Raw genomic sequence first — 19689 nt, 5'->3', positions numbered from 1 at the left:
CTGCGCGACGAGGCGCCGGGGCGTCAAGCGGGATGCGCGCGGGCCCGATGGGGCGGCCGTCGAGAGCGACGCAGAGCCGGCGGCCGGGGCGGGCGACGAGGTTCCGTCGCCGGCGGACGCCGCCGCGGCGTCGCTCTGCTGCTGCGAGGGGGATTGGCTCGTGCCCGAGGTGGCGGCGTCGGCCCACGGAGCTTCGTCCAGAGGATCCATGGCCCCGTCGTCGTCGTTGGAAGGCGTCTTCTGGCTCTGCTAGGTCCCGTGTCGATTGCAAAAGGCCCCGGCCAGCAAGTCGAGGGGCGGTGGTGGTGTCTGCCCGCGAGTAGGTGCGCCTCAATTGGTCCCAAGTGGCAGCAGGTGGCACAGGAGCGACGTTGTGAGCTCAATCGGAGGAGTCAATCTGAGCTCCAGTCACTGGCAGCCTGGACCTTACCGGTGCTGGACCGCCCACTGTCGCGGTGGCGGTGGGTTGCTGGGGGCTCCACCTTATTGGCTGTCGCTGATGACGTTGCCATCCACAACCCCTGCGAGGCGGTTGCGTGGGCAAGCCTCAACTGGGAACTTCACATGCATGGTTGTTCCTACACTTTCTCCACGAGGAAGAATTTCAGTCGTGTTCAACGCTTCTTCATATAAACTCCGTAGCGCTTCATCTTTGAATCATATACGCCATATCTGATCTGCATGCCTCCCACGAAGCCGTATCGCCAAGTGATCAACTCACAACCCTCTATTATATCAGCTGCGGGCTCGATTGGAGGCACAATTCATGTGCCTGATGAGCCAAACGAGCCAGGAGGGAATGTAAAGCTGGGACCCGAGCGTTCTAACCCAACCAGTATACAAACGCCAGTAAAAAGAGGTATAGGGATACGGAGATGTCCACAAGCAGAGCATCCTATTTGGCTCATCGCTCCGGGTCAAAGCAGCCGCCGGCAACGACCAGGTTCATTCTCGTGAATTGCACCTTGAGCACTGGCGTCCTCTTGGTGGGGAATGCGCTGATCTGGTCGGGCGTTATCTGAACCTCTTTGCCCTTTTTCCTGCCAGTGCCGCCACCGCTCCCGCTTCCACCTCCGCCAGTCGCCCCGCCAGATGATGTGGCGGGGGCTAGCGAGTTGGATGGCTGAGCCGCCTGAGCGCCGACCGTGATGCTGCGCTCACCAGCACCACCAACATTGACAGTATCCCCAGCCCCTCCGGCACCATCTTGCTGTGCAGAAGCTGCGGGGGCTGTCGCCGCAGTAGCACTCGTGCCGACCGCAGCTCCGATCGTAGTGACCTTGCTCCCATCAGCCGGGAGCTCCACATCCCAAAGCCTGACAGTACCGTCAAGGCCACCAGAGACAAGGACGTTGGACTCGACACTGAAGCTGATGGACGGAATCCCGCCTTTGCCGTGCCCACGGCAGCGCTTGATTCGGGCACCCTTGGCGATGTCCCAGAAGAAGATGTTGCCGCCGGCGTCGGCGCTGGCTAGGATCTTGCCGTTCGGAGCCACTTCGATGGCGCTGATGTAGTCGGCGTGGCCCGTGAAGACGCGCACGCACGAGCCTGTCTGAACCGACCACATGCGGATCGACTTGTCCTGCTCGTCCGAGGCCGAAAAGACATATGTTCCATTGGGATGCCACGCAAGCGCCGTGATGCTGGTATCATGGCCGACCATAATTCGCTGCGCTGATGCGTGATCCTGCATGAAGACTCGCACAGTCTTGTCCCATCCGGCTGTTGCGAAGTAGTGCCCGTGAGGGCCCCAGAGCACCCGGAACACCGGTCCATGGTGCGCCTTGTAGACGCAAAGACAACTCCATACGTCGAGAGACCAGAGCCGGACCTGGCCATCGGCGGAACAGGACAGAAGAAGCTTGGGGCCCGTGTCGACGTTGCTGTTGCTGTCGTCGCCAAACAGGTTGCGGTCAATGTTGGAGATGGAATCAGAGAACGAGACGCTGTACACGGGGCCCGAATGGCCGACGAGCTTGCGGTTGTTGACCAGAAGCCCCTTCTCCTGTGGAACCTTGGACTTGAGGGGCTTTCCGTCAAGGCTCCAGACGCGGATATAAGAATCCATCGTCCCGGCCGCCACAAGCTGATTGTCTTTGGAGAAGTCCATCGAGGTCACGCTAGATTTTCATCTTGTCAGCAGATTCTCTTGGTTGAAACGCCTTGCTCCCGGGCGAGACATGACACTTACCTCCCCAGCGTGTTGTGAAAGGTAAACATGCATATCGAGATGGGAATGCCAACGCCGCCTGTCCTGCCCTCGATCCTGAACCGATCTCGGGTTTCGCGAATCTTCTGCATCTCCATGACGACATCGCGAGCTCGCGACGGAGGCAGCGGCAGCTCGTGCCGGCTCGGACCATCGACGCTCTCCTCGCGCTTAATCTTCCTCTCGAACTCGTCCACAAGTGTCGGCCTGCCAGGCGCTGGCGGGTTTCGCTGGTCCTCGTCTTCCAGCTCTGCACGGACGTCGTCCCTCAGTTCGGGCTCCATCGGCAAGGCTCCCAACTTCAGGGGCGCCGAGGCATCCAGGGCGTCCTTGTTGTTAGCACCGGTAAACACCCCGGGAATGCCTTCCATGGCATCGGCCTCGTCGAGCTCCACATTCTGTGTGCGGCGATAAATGGCCTCGAAGCTGTAGGGCTCGATAGGTCCACGAGATGTTGACTCAAGCGAGCAGTACGTCTGAAGAAGGTAAGTGGCGACGGCTCCACCGGTATCCGTCTCGCGCTCGAGAAAGTTGAACAGGTTACCTGTGACAAACTGGTTGAGCGGAATCTTGTACTTGTTTTCTCGGTACTTCCGCGTCATGTCGTTCTCCTTGACGTGCACCGGTAGTTTGATGGTTGCGAGCGTCTTCAGGGCATCACTATGAACGCTTTCGAAGTGGGGCTTCAGCTGCTGCAAGAGGGCCTTGGCATCTTGGGGGTAGCCATCCTCGACCAGATCCAAGTAGGAATAGATGAATAATGGCCATAGGATTTTCCGTAGCTCGAACTGCAGGCCGCGAGCAGTTTGGTCAGTCAGCCTCAATAGCCTTGGCGTTCTCTGGGGAGGGCCAACCAACCTTGTAAACGTCGAGGTTGTTCTCGACCCAGTCCCTCACCATGTTGAAGGACTGTAGGAAGCGGTTTGGGCCCATGTCTTGGACCCTTCTGTGGATGGGGCGGCCATCGCTAGAGACATGGGCGGATTCCCGCCGGAATGTGGCCTCGGTTTGTGTGTAACCCTTCTTGAGCAGATAGTCGGTAACCTGGTGGATTGTGAGCCTTTGAAAAGTCATGCCGGGAATGGAACGGCCTTGGTTGTGGGGGACAGCAGGCAGAGGGTGAAAGTAAGGTTGCGAAGGGACTCGGGCCAAGTAGGCTCCATCGTGAGAGGCGCCACGGCTCCCGTTTGGAACGTGAACATATCGATTCCCGTGCACCTCGCGCAAAGGACTGCTCCTTTGGGGGTGACGCAGCCGATCGTCGTTCTGAGCCATGGTGTGGGACCTTGGGTATTTTGTCCTAGCGTCGAGCCAGAAGGGAAGGGCAGTGTGTTCAAAAGAGCAGCATGTTGAGAAGCGGAGTGAGAGGCAGGTCAGATCCAAGACAACGTCGTTGTCAAGATGCCAAGGTATAGGTGCAGTCGCCAAAATGGTGACTGCAGCAGTAAGTTTGTGTGTTTGGGTTTGCGAATCCCGTCACGACCACGACCGGTTGCGATTGCAAGTAGGTGTCGGTAACACAGGTCTTGACTGGGAGACGTTGATCTGTGATATGCAGGGTTTCGGAAGGAGGCTGGTGGTCACACCCGCAATGGGAGGCGAAGTGGGTGGAGGACTCGAAAGGGCCCAAGGCATAGATGATTGAGGTAGGTGTGACGCATGGTCTATCCAGGACAATGGTTGGGAAAGGGCTCGAGGATTTAAATGGACTTTAGGTAGGTCGATTTCGGGTGGTTTGGTTCTGGGAAGTAACGACCCAACCAAAAACCAATCTCAGAGATATCCGATATGCGTGAAAAGGGGATTGAACTCCATCCTCCCATGTTCGCCACTCGGCTTGAACAAGTAAATACACGCGCAGCAAGGGAGGCAAGAGATAACTAATAGTCCTATTTGAGATGAACTTCTTGGAAAGGGGGCTTACAATCTTATTGAGATCAGAGGGTGAGGTGGTTACTGGTGCAGGGGCAGACTGGGCCTGAGGTGCCGCAGCCGAGGCCGCTGAAGGTGCCGAAGCCGGGTTCTGGCCGGCGTAGGCACCCCCTGCTACCGGGGGGACAGCATTCGGGGGCCCGGTGCCAGACATTGCTTGCTTCGGGGCTAGGACTTGAGATTCGCGGAGGAGCGGGTTCTCCTGCGGCCCTTTGGCTATGCGCCCATGTGATGATTATGCGGTGGAGGCTTTGGCGTGAAAGAAATGGCCTCGAACAGACGCGCGAAGTTTTTGTACGTCGGGCTTCATGCGGCCTCGGCACGCTACAGCAGATACAACAACGGCAATGTCGGATATACTTTGGTATGTGGCGCCGCCTGGCCGGTCATGTCATGTGTGATGGCGAACTTGGGTGGTGAGGCTCAAATCGAGGACGCGCTCAGGCTCCGCAGCAGCAGGCAGGGAGATGCGCCTCGCAGCAAGGCGACTGACTGCTGGCGCTGGGATCCCTGCCAGCCCAAATTCGCGTCAGAGCGCTCGGCAGAACACGCGTGATGGGATTATTGAGTTATCGGGGCTGGAAGTCACTTTTCGCGGGCCCACTCTGTCCATCCCCGTGCATGTCCGACAGATTCCCCACCATCATGTGGAGAGGCCCAGCTGCCCGCAACGGAGGAAGGAACCCCCAGGTTTCATTCTCTCCATCTCCGCCAAGTTGCCCAAATGGCATCGCCTCCCTTCAGCCACTGTGTTCCCGGCCGTTTCGTTGTGCCCTGCCGACCAGGCGCTGGCTCGAGAACAACTCCTGGATGATCAATGTCCGCGGGAGCAAATACCAACCATGGACACCCCCCAGGGCGAACCGGCTGGCAGCAATAATGCCCCGGTCGACGTTCACCAGCCTTTCACCAAGGCTGAGCGCATGCAGCAACTCAGTGAGATCGACCAGGTTAGAGCCGCCCTTGCCGCGCAAGCCTGCAGTGCCCCGCAGGCAGTTTTTAATCCCAGCCGCTGACTCGATGCTACACGTCCCTCCCTATAGGACATCAGCTCGCTGTTGGAGCTGACGAGCAAAGCCCTGGGCGCGCTGGTCACGTCGCCAACCGCGGCCGAGGCCAACGACTCGGCCCCGGAACCGAACAGCGCCAACGGCAGCGCCGACGCGCCACCATCCGCGCCCGCCGCCCCGCCAACGCAGGAGCAGCGGGAGCAGCAGAGCCGCGCGTTCGAGGCGGCCTCCAACGACTTCTTCGCCACACTGCTCTCGGTTCACGTGCGCCTGAAGCGCCAGATCTGGGGCCTCGAGGAGGCCGGCATCATCACGCTCAAGGACAGCGGCGCCAAGGGGACCGGCGGCAGCGCCGCGGCCGCGGCCGCCGCGGCGTCCGCTAAGGGCGGCGCCGTCGCCCCGACCAACCTCGCCGTGCCGGCGCTCGAGCCCAACGGCGTCGGCGCCATCGGCAACCTCGACGTCGGCTGGCTCAACAGCCGCAGCAGCAAGGTCGACCGCGACATGGAGGCAGAGCTCTGGGCGCACGCGAGGGGACATCTGGAGGCTCGCGCCAACGCCGTGGCCGCTGCAATTTCTGGGGCTGCCGTTGAGGGTGTCCCCGTCGACGCCCAGGGTGATGTAGACATGGCGTTGGCTGATTAGAAGGTCGTCTTTGTTCACGCATATTCAGATGAGTGCGGCGCCGGATTATATTGAAAATGGATGGCGTTCATGGGGCTTGCGTATGAATATTGGATACCCGGCATTTTCATTCCCGTCTTGACAACGGGCTTCGAGGCGGTCCAAGTCCAGATGGAATAAGGGCGTGGCTTTCGGCTCATCTTGGCTACAAGTCACACTTTTGAATTCACGGCATTCTTGCCGACGATAGAAAAGGAGTAAAGCACCCTTTTGGTGGTCAGCTCACGAGTAGCGCTACTTCCTGTAAATCACAGAGCACTTCAGCGTTCATTGACCTATTACGACAGCCGGCGCTTGTCGGCTGTTCGGCTGCCTGGCTGTAAGAAAGTCGGCCTAGACCCTGTTTCTGTATCTGATACACCTTTTTGAACGGGAAAAGCCTGTCTAGCTCACATAGAGTGGGTGAGAAGAGCTCTCTCGGTGCATTCGCGCGGCCGGCACAAACGCGACCGCTTAACCCATTTCTATTCGCCAGCAGACATCTGTCATTCGTCACACACACAGCGTGGCAGTTTTGCAGCTCGCCAACATGAAGGCGCTGCTGTCTGGTGTGTGTGGTCCTGTCCCGCTGCTGCGCCGCTGTGTGCGGCATGTCTCGATAGCGACAAGACGGGCGCGAGCTTCAGAATGCTGACCGCGTATGCGAGGGAAAACGTTCGAAGCACGAACCGGGGGCGTTTCAGGTCCCGACCCCCCTCCTTTGTACTGGGCGTGCATGCATGCAGCAAGCGCAGCGGGAAAAGCTCGCCAAGCCAACCGATTGGCGCGCGAGACCGGACGCGCAAAACACGACTGGATACACCAACCCAAGAAAGGGGGGTTTTGGACAGGAGCTGCTATCTCGCTGTTGGTTCGAGCTCCGTGGAGATATGGACCCCCCACCTTGTAGTCATCCCAACGTTGAGCGGGCGAAGCGTTTGTGTGCTCGTTTCCGATACAGTTTGCCTGACTGGCTTGGCCTCCCCTTCGTCTTCATCGTACCAGTTAACCGACCAGCAGGTCGGGCTGTGTCAATCAAGCCGAAGAGTTGTCAGCCTCATCAGACGCGTGCTCCCTGTCGGCTCGTTTATTTTACTTGCAGGTCGTGCGGGTTCCAGACGCATCCAGAGCACGCCACCGTCGTCGTCTGCGACAAGTCGCCAACACTCCTGTGTTTTATACGTGGTGGTTCGGAACTTGGCCACCTCGGCAGAAGCGACCGAGATTGACAACCTCAGTGTGTCGCGGGGGTGTGTATGCTGGCATGAAAAGTTAGATGCGTTTCCAGGCACGGGGTAGTGTTTAAGCCTCGAGTCCAAGATTCCGAGCCGAATGGGGACAAAAAACAACGAAAGGATAAATCATTAGATATTTGAATATAGGACAGATGAACTACCCAGATGGGGGTTCCCGAGATCCTGAATGCACAGCACGCAAGCAGCCAGCCCCCGTAGCCTACCCAAGGAAAAGGGCCAAGAGAGCCCGGAAGAAGAGCAAGAGAGCCCGGAAGAAGAGCAAGAGAGCCCGGAAGAAGAGGAGTAGAAAGAAGGAAAAAAAGCCAATTGCAGAGACCTCCAAAGCGTAAAGCAACATGGGTATTCGAGGTCATCCTCCCATTCATATTTTCCATGACGAATTCGCTCATCATAACACACAGCATCTAGAAAGCTCAGTTCTTCTTTTCTGAAGGCTTGCCTGCGTAGAACCAGTATCTAATTGGGCAAGAATAATTAGCATCGTGTTTTTGCACGGGAGGAGAAAAACCAGGATGATCAAGACTTACTGCGCGGTGTACTGGACCTCGAACTTGGCGGGCATGTCTTTGCATGTGGCAGGCGGGCTGCCGCCGGCGGTGCCGACCCTGTAGACCTCCTGCAGCTCGCCCGTGGCCATGCCCGGCTTGGCCGTGAGCTTGAGCCAGGCGACGGCGGCCTCGCCCTGCTGGCCGCGGGGCGCGTCGGCGGGTGCGGGCTCCGAGGCGTTCTTGCCCACGCTGACGCGGCCGAGCTGCTGGCCGGGCACGTCCAGGTCGAAGAAGGGCACGGTGGCGTCGGGGGTGAAGTAGTGGTGGCCCGAGATGGCCAGGTTCGAGGGCGCGATCTTCTGGTCCAGCTCCTCGCCCGTGAGGTTGAAGAGGATGGTGACCTTGGACAGCTGGTTGAGGAGCTGCGGGAAGTAGGAGCCGACGCAGCTGGCGTTGAAGAGCGTGGCGAGTGCGCCCGCGGCCACGGGGGCGGCGGTGGCGTTGCCGGCGTCGCACGTGTAGTTTTGCGTGCCGCGGCCGAGCGCGATGTGCTTCAGGGCCAGGCCGGCGCTCGGAGGGGGCATGGGGTTTTTGGCTGAGGGGGATGCCGTGTTAGTCCTGTTTATTCACGAGAAAGTAGATGGAGAGTCGACACTTACAGCCCGGGACCGTGGGGAGTTGTGCCATTGACAGATCGCACACCGGCGTCTGGGACATGGCCCTCTGCTCCTGAACCTTCCTCGCCAGCATGTTGAAGTACTCCGACATGACCGTGATGGAGCCGGGCATGGCAGCGTCCATGTTGAGTGCGGGGTAGGCCGGGGCGGCGTAGGCCGAGGCGAAAAGCGCCGATGCGAATATTATGGAGGCGTGCATGGTGGCTCTGTGTGTGGCTGTTGGCCTGGTCTGAGGTATTTCTTGGCTTCAAACTCTCTTCCTTCGTCTCCCGATATGACCTGCGGGTAGCGACTTGGAGCGACTGTGTTCTGCGCGGTCGTTGCGTTCGTGACGGTAACAAGACAGGAAAGGAGACCGGAGACCCAGGTTGCAGGAAGGAAATACCGAGAGAGATTGGAAAGTAAGAAAAGACTAGGAAATAGATAGGAAAGGAGACCTAAGGAAACGGAAAGGGCTATGATATATCGAGACCGATCAAGATGTAGGACAGCTGGCGTGATGATGGCACAGACTAAAACCTCTCTCGACTCCGAGCGAGGGCGAGGTCTATTATACAGGCCGGCCAGAGCATGCAGCGGCCCAACAGGGAGGCGCCATCTGATCCGCCGGCATGGCTGCTTCCCACGCGGGCTGGGGATGACTGGCTTGGGAGGGACGAATCCCTGTCTCTGCGGTGTGTTGCAACCAGGCACCTAAATCCGGAGCGCTAACCCAAGCCGAGTTAGATTATCAGTTCGTTCCACCGCCCGGCCCCCTCCTCGACGGGCGGTTGCGCTAGCGCGGGGGTGGGGACCCAGGGCCAAGAGGGTGGTGGTGGCAGCGGGCTCGGCGAGCAAAGAATAGAAAAAACAATCGAAGACGGCAGGGCGGGAGTCTGTGTAAGATTGGGCAATGGCGGCATCTCCTTGGTCCAGCCAACCGACGATCTTCTCCATCGGGCAGGGGACCCCCCTGACCGCAGCTGCAGTCAGAGGGCGCCCCACCCCTCCTAGCGCAATCAAACCCCTCCCGCGTTTTCGTCCATTCTTGGTGCGCCGTGCTGCTGTCAAGTCCAAGCTGCAAGCGCCCGGGCGGTAAAGCTGTGCAAGGACGACGTGGTGGGGCAACGGGGCAGCAGCCTCGTGCCTCGAGCAGATTGGACGGTACTGTTTTGCAGTGGCCAACTTTTTGCGCACGTACATACCATCTATCTGGGTCCCTTCCTAGCTGGGCTCAATGACGAATTCGTGGTTGCTGGTATCAACGGTGGCCGAGGAGGCGGGCGTGGGCAGGGTGTGGCATTATGCGCGGGCGCCTGCAGTCGCCGATCAGCGCCCGCAAAACGTAAAGCTGGTGGAGGTCATCACGTTGTCTGCCATGGGTGCCTGCGTGGGAGATGGATCTCCTGAATCCATGTTTATTACATGCTTGACTGCATTTGAGTTGCTTCCGCGAGTCGAGTCCCTGGAGTTTTGCTATGTCAGCTTCGGTCGAAATCTCGTCTGTTGAAAGTCTTTGATAATGCCGTCGGCTGTGATTCCAACGCCATCCTCTCCCGAGCTTTGCATAGGATTTTAGGTGAGGCTTGCTTGACGGAGCGTGCTGCAGCTGCACTCCCCCACTTGATCATCTCTCTACCAGCCCGCTCGAAGATGCGATCTTGCAGGTGGCGGAATCCATAGGTCAAGTCGCCCACCACCATCTCCAAAAGGGTGTGGATGGCTGGCTATCTGGGCCCCAATTGGCGACCCACGTCTTCCAGCCACGAATTCCAGCGCGCTGCACATAAGTCAGTCGGAGAGCCCCGATTCGCTCGACGGCTCGAGATTGCCGGGCTTGGTAGATGTGTGGGCACCCATTTCGACTTGTCGTCGACCATGTAGTATCACGAGACCAAGTGAAGTGTACCTGTAGATGTGTAACAGAAACCCAGGCACCGTCGCGGCCAACTCGCGCCGCTTCCTTTCTCACCCGTTTGTTTCTTTTTCCATTCATTTTGCGCTAATAACAACTGTCTTAACACCCTTCCCAGTCCATGAGGGATCTGGCCGCAGGTAAGATTGATTACTTGCATCGGATAGGAAAGCTTCCCTAATATTCTTAGTACTGCAGCGTTCCATCGCAAAGCGGCAGAGCAGCGGGACAAGATGACTTGGCGGATCCAAAATGGGACCCAGAAAAGGAAGGAAGGAAAAAAAAAGAGAGGGGAACATCGCGCAAGCGGGTGGTGTCGCCAGCCGTCCGCCAATTTCCTCCAATCAGGCGCCCCAACGCTAAGCGCCCGGAAATAGCAGCCACTAGCGACGCGACTTTCGCAAAATGCCCCCGCCCTCTAGACGCAACCCGCTAGGGGCTTGTGATTGGCTCGGCCGCAAACAAGCGCAGCCGCTATTGATTTCTTGACCTTCTTGTCCGGCACCCACAATTCGACGACCCCGTTGCTGCTCCATCTGGCAGAAAACCACCCTCCATCTTTGCCCTTTGCAAAAGAGTTGCGCTTAGTTGCGCCTACAGTACACCCTCTTCACCGCGATCGTGCAGACGCGAATCGACATCGGTTGGATCTCGTTGATCCGCAGGGCTCTAGTTGCTGGTGTGGGGAGCAGGTTTTGTGGTGGGCCTGGCAATATCTTGGACACCACCACCACCACCACCACCACCGCCCTCCTTTTTCTGCCACCGTCGCGGGGCCAAGGGCAATAAACGCCCGTCTCCAGGCCTAGGCAGCGCCTGTGTCCCTTGGGCCCCGTACCTGGGCCTGGCATACGTACCACCTGTCTCGGTGCCACCCCAGAACGGGGCTTTTATCGAGCACGACATGGACCACCGGGGCGGCTGGCGCTAGGGCCGCCGAATATGGCCAGCGCTTCGGCCGCAACAGCTGTGGCCCTTTCTTCCAGATAGTGCGGCCGTCCCTCCTGGGCAAAAAGTTTCTATTTACTCTATTGCGTGTCACCCCCTCCCCTGGCATGGGATGACACCGCACCACTCTCGGGACACCTTCCGCTTGCCCAGAAGAGGATAGAAAGAGAAAAAAAATCTTGGTCTTCATCGGCACTCCGCGGAGAAGCATCCCGCCCACTTGCTAACAGGATGCTGCGGGCGGGTATTCGCTGTTGCCAAGTCCCGCACGCGGTCTCTGGGCGGAGCTGCACCGACATCAATAGCGCTTCCCCAGGACGATACCACGCACACCCGCGTCCATGACCGGCACAAAGCAGACACATGCAACGTGGAGAGGGTCATGAGGCCGTTATTGGCGATGTGATGTAGCGCAACGCTGGTAGTCGCTGTCGGGTAGGGAGATATCCTTGGTCCTCCGTGACACTAATAGTCCCGTGGGACGTGCTCCAAACACGCAGTCGCCTTGTCAGAAGACGGACGGGGAGTACCGATGATGCATCCAACGACATGCCTTTAAGGGATGGCGTATTTGCGTCCTGCTTTGGGTCCTATTATTGCTCTCCCTGCCATTTGCTACTACACACGGCCCGCCATCTATGTCCCGATACCTAAACTTATGCGTGCCCTCCGGAGCCGTGTATTGTTTTGCCATGCCGCGTCCTGGTATAACATTCGTAATGTCTACCTTTATCCAGCAGGCGGCACGGAAGGCTTGTAATAGTGCGACGGCAAGGGAAGGGAATCGGCAGGCTCTGCTCGGTGATTTGCTGTGCTCCGAGATGTGGTGTAGGGCAAACGTAACCCACCTGCCATATGTCGCGCGCGCGCGCACCCGCTCTGGCAGGCAGGGGTTTCCCCGGCCGTTCCAAGCCAGGATGAATTTCCCCGATCGGTTACGACGGCTTGGCAGGAAACGCCGGGAGCGCCAGTCCTTTACCGGGCCTCAACTCTATTTCAATTTTCCAAGGCCTCTAACCGCCCGCCAAAAACCAAAGGAAACGGCCAAGTGAGAGAAGTCGACATGGGCCTAGGCTATTCTTGCCATAGTGTGCCCGCCTAGACACTGGGCGAGCCATCCTTTGCGGCGGCGGGTATACCCATCTCTACAAGACCTTTCTGGTGCCACAGGCTACGTTTCCCTGCACACTTGATCGTCTTGGTATTGACTCTATCCCTGAGAAATTCCAAAGGAGGGTGGGCAGGGCGACACGCCTCGTCATCTATCGCGTATCCTAAACATCTCGGTGCTCCCCATGGGCGGCAAACAGGCTTTTTCTTCCCAGCGCGTTCCTCGGCCGTAGCCGCCCGCCGATGGTGTAGTAGGCTCAGTGGAAGGAAGACCAGGAAGTAGGATACGACGAAAAACGAGGACGGGTGGGATGAAGCAGCACTGCGTTTGTACCTGCTCCCTATCAAAAATGTGATCTAGCCATCCTGTCGGGTATACGCATCAATTGTCCAACGCCCACGTCAATATAAAGGGGCACTGGCGATATGATAAGGCAGAAAAAAAAGGCAACAAGTGGAATAAAAAGGGACACCTCATATAACATAACCAATCAAAGTCAACGCCCTGGGCATAACAAGGGGACATGGCGGTCTTTTGATACATGCAAACTGCAACAGGTTTTTACAACACGTCGTCATTGGCGTGGGACTCTTCGGGCGCCACCTGGCTTCCTTAGTTACCCTTGAAGTCGTCGCTCCGCCAGCCCCCGTGCGAATCCGCAGCGCCTTTGGCAGCGCCCTTCGCCATGGCGCTGCCGGCGACGGCGCTCAGCTTGCTGGCGTGTTGCTCTACGTCAACGGTGCCGAGCCAGTAGAGCGACAGGAAGACGAGCAGGTGCAGCGCCACGCAGTAGACGGCAAACAGGTTGCGACTCGTGCGGCTGGCCAGCACCATGCGCGTGACCGAGTACACGGCGCGCTCGGGTAGCGACATGCGCTTGTAGGCGCGCGCCGATTCGCGGCCGCGGAAGGCCGCGAACGGGCTCAGGTTGGACTCGTACGCCTTGCGGTACCGGTCCAGCGCGATGCCCGGGTTACCCGTCCCGCCCATCGATACGGTCGACGGGTTCGGGTTGGCCGAGTAGGCCGACGCAGACGTCGAACCGCCCGCTGAGCCGACGCCCGCCGCCGTCTGGTGCGCCCCTCCCCGGCTGTAGCTCTGCACGTACCGCGACTTCTCGTACAGGTTGAGGTTGTCCTTCTGCAGCGCCGCGATCTCCTGCCGCAGCTGCGACACGTTGCGGTGCGACTCGGACAGCTCCTGCTCCAGCTGCGCATTGCGCTTCTTGAACCGGTCTCGCTGCGCCGTGACCATGGGCAGGATTCCTGAGCCGCCACCCATGGGCTCACGCTCAGATATGCTACCTGTAGGCGCGAAACCGCTGATGATAGACGACGTTGGGCTCGTCCTCCCGCCGCCCCTCCGGGTGCCGGCCATGGAGGGTGCGTAGCGGTTCACGTAGGTGCCTGCAACGGACGCTGCTGAGGGGAAGGCGTTTGCGCCCTCGGCCTGCATCGTCGAAAGGTCGTTTTCCAGCTTCTCGTTGAGGGTTTGCGACTTCTCCAGTTCGGCGTTGGTCCTCGACAGCTCCTCCTGGAGATTCTGTAGCCGAGTCTGGAGGTCCTGATGGGAGACCCTCAGCATCGTGAGCTCGTCGCTCAGCTTCTTATTCCTCGCCAGGAGCAGCTGCTCCAGCGTGTCGCCTTTGCCCTTGCCGCCGCCCGAGGCCGCGAGATGGTCGTCATCGGGAGATGTACGCATATCGTCGTCGTCTCCCGTTGCGAACTCGATGCTCTTGAGGACCTCGAGCTCCTGCTTGACGTCATCGTAGTCGCTCCACTTCTTCACCTTGGCCCGCAAGTTCTCGCGCTCCTCCTTGAGCCCGGCAACCTCGCGCTCGAGACCCCTGAGGCGAGCGTCAAGGTCACGCTTTAGGGCCGTCTTCTCAACGCGGGCGGCATCGAGCTTGCGGATGAGGGACGAGTTCTCGGAGCGCATGCGCATGTAGCCCGGGTCGTCCTCAAGCTGCTGCGCGACAGAGGCGGCGGACTGGGAGCCGACCTGCGACTTGGCTTGCGCCAGGTCGAGACGGAGCTGTTCGTTGCGGGCCTCGACCTCGGCTAAGCGTGCGCTCGTGCGCTCCAGGTCCGAGTTGACCATCTCGAGCTCGGCGCTCATGACGTGTGCGCGCTGGGACTCGTCGCCATCGCCGGCAGTCTTACCGAGACGCTCATTGACCTCTTCGGTAGCCCTGATGCCGCTTAACAGACGCTCTTGATGCTCCAGCTTGTCCTCGAGAGCCTTCTCCTTGGCGGCCCAGTTGTCCTTCTTCTCGTCGACGACGGCGATCCAGGTGGTCTCGACGTCCCTGACTCTGGTCTCAAGGCTTTCCTCAAGCTCCTTGCGGGCCGCCCGTTCGGTTTGCAGACGGGCCTCGGTGTCGTCGAGCTGAGTAGTCAGTTTGGCCACCGTCTTCTGGAGGTGTTCGTTCTCCTCGGTAAGCTTGGGAAGGGTGTCTTCGGACAAGAGCATCGAGTCGACCGAGGCCTCGAGCAGCGGGTAGGGGTCTGGGGCGTCTGAGAGGGCATTGTAGGCGTGGATAAACGACGAGTTGATGGATTTGGAGTGGTTGGTGAGGAGGTCGATGAATGTTTGGTATGCTGCCGCACAAGTTTTGGTTAGCCATGTCTGCCCCTCGCACCCAGAGCCGGGGTCTGCGCGCGCACACACACACCTTTCAGTAGCCCCTTGATCTCTGTCAGCTTGGTGGCGTCATCTAGTTTCCGGAAGTCTTTGGTTTTCTGCGCCAGGTCCTTCCGCTGCACCGTAGAGTCTCGTTGGTAGGTGACGATCTCGGATGCTGTGTTGTCGAGGTTGGACACCAGTGTGCTGAAGTCCAGATCTGGTGAACAGATGGTGTCAGTCTGAAGAACACAACCAGTCCAACACTGTGTCTGCCTGGCAGTCCTTACTTCTCCACGCTGAGATGGCGCTTTGGAACTTGTTGGCGGTGTCGGCTCCGCCAGCGGCAGGCGGAGCTCCGGGGGCGGCAGCCTCGGCCATTGTGGGATGCTGAGGGGGCGGGCAAGTCAATTGCTGGGTAAACACGCCCTTTTTTTGGTGGGTGCCGTGGGGAAATTCTTGAGAGTTGGAAAGACAAGAGATCTGCGATCTACGGCCACCGTGATCTGGCAGCGCAAACGTTCAACATCTGGTCTAGCGATGCTCGGGTCAAAAAAGGTGCACGACACAGCGCAGTCGATGCGGAGGAAATGTGGCTGGTTATGGTAGGTGTTGTGTGGTGCTGTGTGGTGCACCAAAGCGCAACACGCTGCAACGCTCGGCATGCAGCCGCAGCCATGACCCCAGTTCGGCTCCAATTGAGCTTCGCTGGGGTGCCCCTGGAGGGGGGTTTTGCTAGCCACCGACACGCGTGCTTTGCGCTGGGCGGGCAGCTTGTTAGCGTGTCGTAGCACTGGTTGTGGTGCCTGTGGTGCCTGTGGGTCCGTCAGAGCGGTTGAGCTCGCCCTCAATCCCAGCCATCAAAGGTCGAGGCTGTCAGCCTTGCTTGACGTAGCTTCCGTCGTCATTCGACATCCTACCTCCATCCTTGGTCCACGCCTGCGCTAGACTCGCCGACCGGGCGCTCCCTAATGCCCACCCGATAATAATGCTGACGCAGCCAACGGAGACATGGCGTCGACATCGCAGAGCGAGGGGCTCCCCTCCAAGCCCCGGCTAGAGCCAGGCCCCTTCGTCCTGCGCACGCTGCTCCACGACGTGCCGCTGTCGGCCGACGGCGACGAGGAGGACATCCGGATCAACTGTGTTGACTACTGGGGTATGCATGCCTCGACCCCGACCGGCGCCCCCGCAGTCGTAATGCGCGCGCTCCCCTTGTCAAGCCCACCTCTAACAATGCTTCCATGCCTCCTTCCTGTAGAGAGCAACCTGTACATCGGAACCTCGGCCTCGGAGCTGCTCCACTTCGTCCAGATCCCGCCTGATCCCGCCGACAAGACCGCCACGTCCGTATTCATCCTCGCGTCGAGGCTGCGGCCCTTCTATATCGAGTCGGCCACCTTGACCGTCGCCCTGCCCGGCGTCCAGCAGATTCTCCTCCTCCCAAGGGTCGGCAAGGCCTGTGTGCTGTGCAACTCTACCGTAACTTTCTACTCTCTCCCCGAGCTCAGCCCGGTATACAACGAGATCAACGTCAAAAACTGCAGCTGGATAGGGGGTGTCGACCTCAACGAGGAGGCCCCTGGGGCATCCACGCCCGCCGCGGCGCCCACGGTCCTGCTGTCCCTCAACAAGCGTGTCCAGGTCGTATCGGTCGGCGAGGAAAATGTGCGTGGCAAGAGGAACATCGACTTTGCGGGTTCTAGGCTGTCTGTACGAAGGGACAACATAGCCTGCGTTGCCGACTCGCACACCTACGCTCTTGTGGATGTCGATAGGCAACTCAAGATCCCCCTGATGAGTATCTCATCCCTGGACCACACCCAGAGCACCGACGTTATAGGCCAGGTTCAGGATATTGGGGCAGGCGCGGATAGCGGCAACGGCGGTGGTCTAACGCGGAGCTCCTCGTCCGCCACTGCGCGGTCTCCGGCCCCAGGGGGTGCTGGCCATAATAGGAGTACCAGCCTCGGGAACTTCATCACCAGCGTTGCTGCGAGAGCCGAGGCAAAGCCTGCTGGTGACGCTGGACACATCGCCCCCGATGTACCCAGCCCTTCGAGAAGCCCTGCGCCGCCGTCAGACAGGGCACTCAGGCCCCCGCCAGCAACCGACAAGCCGCTCCCTCCAGTTGGCCCTCGTGCTGCAACTCCGACCCCAACGCCGGCGCCAGTGCTGCTGAAGCCCCTGATCGTCTCCCCGACCGCCGACGAGTTTCTTCTCGTCACGGGCACGGGTCCCTCGGAGCCCGGGATCGGCATGTTTGTCAACCTCGACGGAGACCCTACGCGCCCAACACTAGAGTTTGATAGCTATCCTGACGAAGTTATTGTGGACGGAGGCTCATCCGACCTCGCGTCGTCCACACCATCGCTGGCCCCCGAGGAGGAGGGCTATGTGCTGGCGGCGATGAGCAAGCAGTTCCTGGACGGTGTGCATCACGGCCTGGAGATTCAGCGGTGGGATGTGAATGTGGGCGAAAACGAGCCCGAAAAGTTCTGGCTCGAGGTCAAGGCAGCTAGAAATGATGCGGAAGAGAAGGAGGCAGCCGAGAAAGACGCGCCTGTGGGGACGGTGTCTTTGGGCATCCGCTCCCTTCTCGGTAGTGACGAGTCGCTCCTGAACGAGGTTGTAGAGAGACTCCGGCATCAGCGTTTCTCCCCATTCTCCTCTGGCCGACAGAACCCGGGCACCATGTCTTTGCGGAGTGTCGACTCCCGCACGGCACTGTCCATGGAGCGTGTCTCTAAAGAGAGGGATCTCTTCGAGCGAGACCTGGATGCCCCCGAGGAAGAGCCCCTCCCCGAAGGTTGGGAGGCTGCGCGGGGTGCCGAGGAAGAAACAGCGGCCGCTCGACTGGCCAAGACGGTTGGGAGGCTCGCAGTATGGGGCGAGAAGAACATATGGTGGGCTGTAAGGAACCCTCTGCTTCTACAGCTGGAGGCGGGCCTGGAAGCGAACGCGTTAGACGGCGACCCGGCCGCTGTTCATGCGGCCAAGGACCGTCGCCAGCTCTTCGCTGTACTCAACACGTTCCGCGGCAGGGACCCCCGCACGGAGCTCGAGTTCAGGACCTTCAGCTACGTTAGGCAGCGGGCTGGGGTTCTCCTGTTCGCCAGCTTCCTGCGCTCCTCCGAGACTCCGTTTTCGGAGCCTGAGCTCAAGGCGCTGGAAGATATCATACTCGAAGGCGGGCTGGACCCCAGGATAGTCTTGTCCATGGTACCCGGCCTGCGGCATGAGATCATCGAGGGCCGTACCGGAATATGGGTGTTTGGGGGAGTCAAGGGGACCGTTGAGAGGTATCTGTCGAGCAGCATGTTCGATGAAGTTGGCCATGCTGTCAATCTCCTGGACCCAAAGGTGCTGAGCTTTCTTCGGCGGCTGCTTGCGGCTTTCCGTCGAAGGAAGGGGTTTGGAAGCGTCCCCGACGAGCACGAGGTGTCTCGCACGGTCGACGCGTCGCTCCTGGCGGTACTGCTGGAGCTGGACCGCGACTCGCCGCTGGGACTGGCCAAGAGCAGCTCGTCGCCACGGGCCGAGATCTACGAGCTCGTGGACCGGGGCGTGGACTGTTTTGAACGCGCCGTGGACCTGCTCGAGTCGTACAGTCGCCTATACGTACTCAGCCGGCTGTACCAGAGCCGCAAGATGGCGGGCGAAGTGCTCGACACGTGGCGGCGCATCGTCGAGGGCGAGCGCGATGACGGCGGCGAGCTCCAGGATGGAGAGCAGCGCGTGCGCGAGTACCTATCCAAGATCAGCAACCAGGGCCTGGTCCGCGAGTACGGTGTCTGGCTGGCTGCGCGCAACCCCAAGCTGGGCGTGCAGGTCTTTGCCGACGACGGCGGCCGCGCGCCCAAGTTCCACCCGGCCGACGTCGTTGCTCTGCTCCGCGAGGAGGCGCCCGACGCCGTCAAGTACTACCTCGAGCACCTCGTCTTCGACAAAGGCCACACCGTCTACGTCGGCGAGCTCGTCAGCCACTACCTCGAGGTGGTCATGACCGACCTGGAGTCGTCGGCCGCGGCGCGCACCAACGTGGCGGCCATGTACGCGGCCTACCGCGCGCTAAGGCCGCCTAAGCCGACGTTCCGACGCTTCCTGACGGACAACGCGCCCCCCGGCGACGAGGTCTGGCACTCGCGCCTGCGCCTCCTGCAGCTGCTCGAGGGCCCCTACGAGTACGACGTCGCGGCCATCCGGGAACGCATCTCGGCGGGGCAGCAGCGGGTGAGCAACGGCGAGGAGGAGGAGCATGACAGGGAGGAGGGGGAGGAGGACCTGCTCGTCCCCGAGACTGTCATCCTGGACGGGCGCGAGGGCCGCCACGCAAACGCTCTCCGACTGCTCGTCCACGGGCTCGGCGACTACGACTCGGCCGTGTGGTATTGCCTCCGCCAGCGGCCCGCAGCCGAGACGGACGCGGAGGAGGAGGAGGAGGAGGAGGCCGCAGACGACAGGAACCAGCAACGCCAGCCGCTGCAAGCCGCCGCCGCCGCCGACAGCAGGCAGCAAAAGGCGGCGGCGGCGGCGGCGGCGCAAGAGAGGACGACACGCGCCCTCTTTGGCGCGCTCCTGGCCGAGTTCTTGGCGCTCGGGGACGCGAGCGACCGGGTCGAGCAGACGGGCGCGCTGCTCGAGCGCTTCGGCGCCCAGTTCGACGTGCTCGAGGTCCTGCGCCTCATCCCCGACGCCTGGGGGCTCGACGCCGCCCTCGCCGGCTTCCTCGGCAGCGCCCTCCGCCGCGTCGCCCGCGAGCGCCACGAGGCCCGCGTCGCCCGCGCCCTCAGCTCCGCCGAGAACCTGCGCGTCTGCGGCGACCTGCTCGCCCTCGTAGACGAGAAGGGTCCCACGGTCGAGGCGGCCGAGTGAG

General features: G+C 60.3%; 7 protein-coding genes across 7 annotated transcripts in view; 3 read left to right on the top strand and 4 right to left on the bottom strand.

Annotated features, from left to right (window-relative positions):
* The window catches only part of GGTG_10847 (hypothetical protein), a gene marked incomplete at its 5' end in the record, with an annotated part of 2902 nt that extends 2390 nt beyond the window's left edge, over positions 1–512 (bottom strand). Inside the window, 2 exons of the mRNA XM_009228725.1 lie at positions 10–246; positions 426–512. Coding sequence (XP_009226989.1) covers positions 10–246; positions 426–512 — 324 coding nt within the window. The remainder of the gene's footprint in view (positions 1–9; positions 247–425) is intronic.
* A 47-nt stretch (positions 513–559) lies between these two features.
* On the bottom strand, positions 560–4673 carry GGTG_10846 (hypothetical protein). Its single transcript, XM_009228724.1, has 4 exons — positions 4137–4673; positions 3071–3256; positions 2195–3000; positions 560–2123 (listed from the first exon to the last, which is right to left on the bottom strand). Exons 1-4 carry the CDS (start codon positions 4296–4298, stop codon positions 905–907), a joined length of 2373 nt encoding a protein of 790 aa, XP_009226988.1. The 5' UTR covers positions 4299–4673; the 3' UTR covers positions 560–904.
* A 150-nt stretch (positions 4674–4823) lies between these two features.
* GGTG_10845 (hypothetical protein) lies at positions 4824–6172 on the top strand. Its single transcript, XM_009228723.1, has 2 exons — positions 4824–5094; positions 5188–6172. Exons 1-2 carry the CDS (start codon positions 4987–4989, stop codon positions 5797–5799), a joined length of 720 nt encoding a protein of 239 aa, XP_009226987.1. The 5' UTR covers positions 4824–4986; the 3' UTR covers positions 5800–6172.
* A 1114-nt stretch (positions 6173–7286) lies between these two features.
* Positions 7287–8781, bottom strand: GGTG_10844 (malate dehydrogenase). The gene is made up of 3 exons (XM_009228722.1): positions 8221–8781; positions 7601–8156; positions 7287–7529 (listed from the first exon to the last, which is right to left on the bottom strand). Exons 1-3 carry the CDS (start codon positions 8435–8437, stop codon positions 7487–7489), a joined length of 816 nt encoding a protein of 271 aa, XP_009226986.1. The 5' UTR covers positions 8438–8781; the 3' UTR covers positions 7287–7486.
* A 27-nt stretch (positions 8782–8808) lies between these two features.
* On the top strand, positions 8809–11593 carry GGTG_10843 (hypothetical protein; the record flags this gene model as incomplete). The annotated part of the gene is made up of 5 exons (XM_009228721.1): positions 8809–8912; positions 8973–9117; positions 9446–9607; positions 10251–10272; positions 10825–11593. The coding sequence occupies 5 exons, from the start codon at positions 8809–8811 to the stop codon at positions 11061–11063; spliced, it is 672 nt and encodes a 223-aa protein (XP_009226985.1). The 3' UTR covers positions 11064–11593.
* Positions 11594–12262: 669 nt separating this feature from the next.
* Positions 12263–15524, bottom strand: GGTG_10842 (golgi membrane protein). The gene is made up of 3 exons (XM_009228720.1): positions 15104–15524; positions 14866–15033; positions 12263–14791 (listed from the first exon to the last, which is right to left on the bottom strand). Exons 1-3 carry the CDS (start codon positions 15192–15194, stop codon positions 12804–12806), a joined length of 2247 nt encoding a protein of 748 aa, XP_009226984.1. The 5' UTR covers positions 15195–15524; the 3' UTR covers positions 12263–12803.
* A 155-nt stretch (positions 15525–15679) lies between these two features.
* GGTG_10841 (hypothetical protein) lies at positions 15680–19689 on the top strand. Its single transcript, XM_009228719.1, has 2 exons — positions 15680–15972; positions 16075–19689. The coding sequence occupies exons 1-2, from the start codon at positions 15825–15827 to the stop codon at positions 19686–19688; spliced, it is 3762 nt and encodes a 1253-aa protein (XP_009226983.1). The 5' UTR covers positions 15680–15824; the 3' UTR covers position 19689.

Source organism: Gaeumannomyces tritici (assembly GCF_000145635.1).
Source record: "Gaeumannomyces tritici R3-111a-1 unplaced genomic scaffold supercont2.6, whole genome shotgun sequence".
In the NCBI taxonomy this organism is placed as follows: domain Eukaryota; kingdom Fungi; phylum Ascomycota; class Sordariomycetes; order Magnaporthales; family Magnaporthaceae; genus Gaeumannomyces; species Gaeumannomyces tritici.
This window is presented reverse-complemented; position numbering and strand designations above follow the sequence as displayed.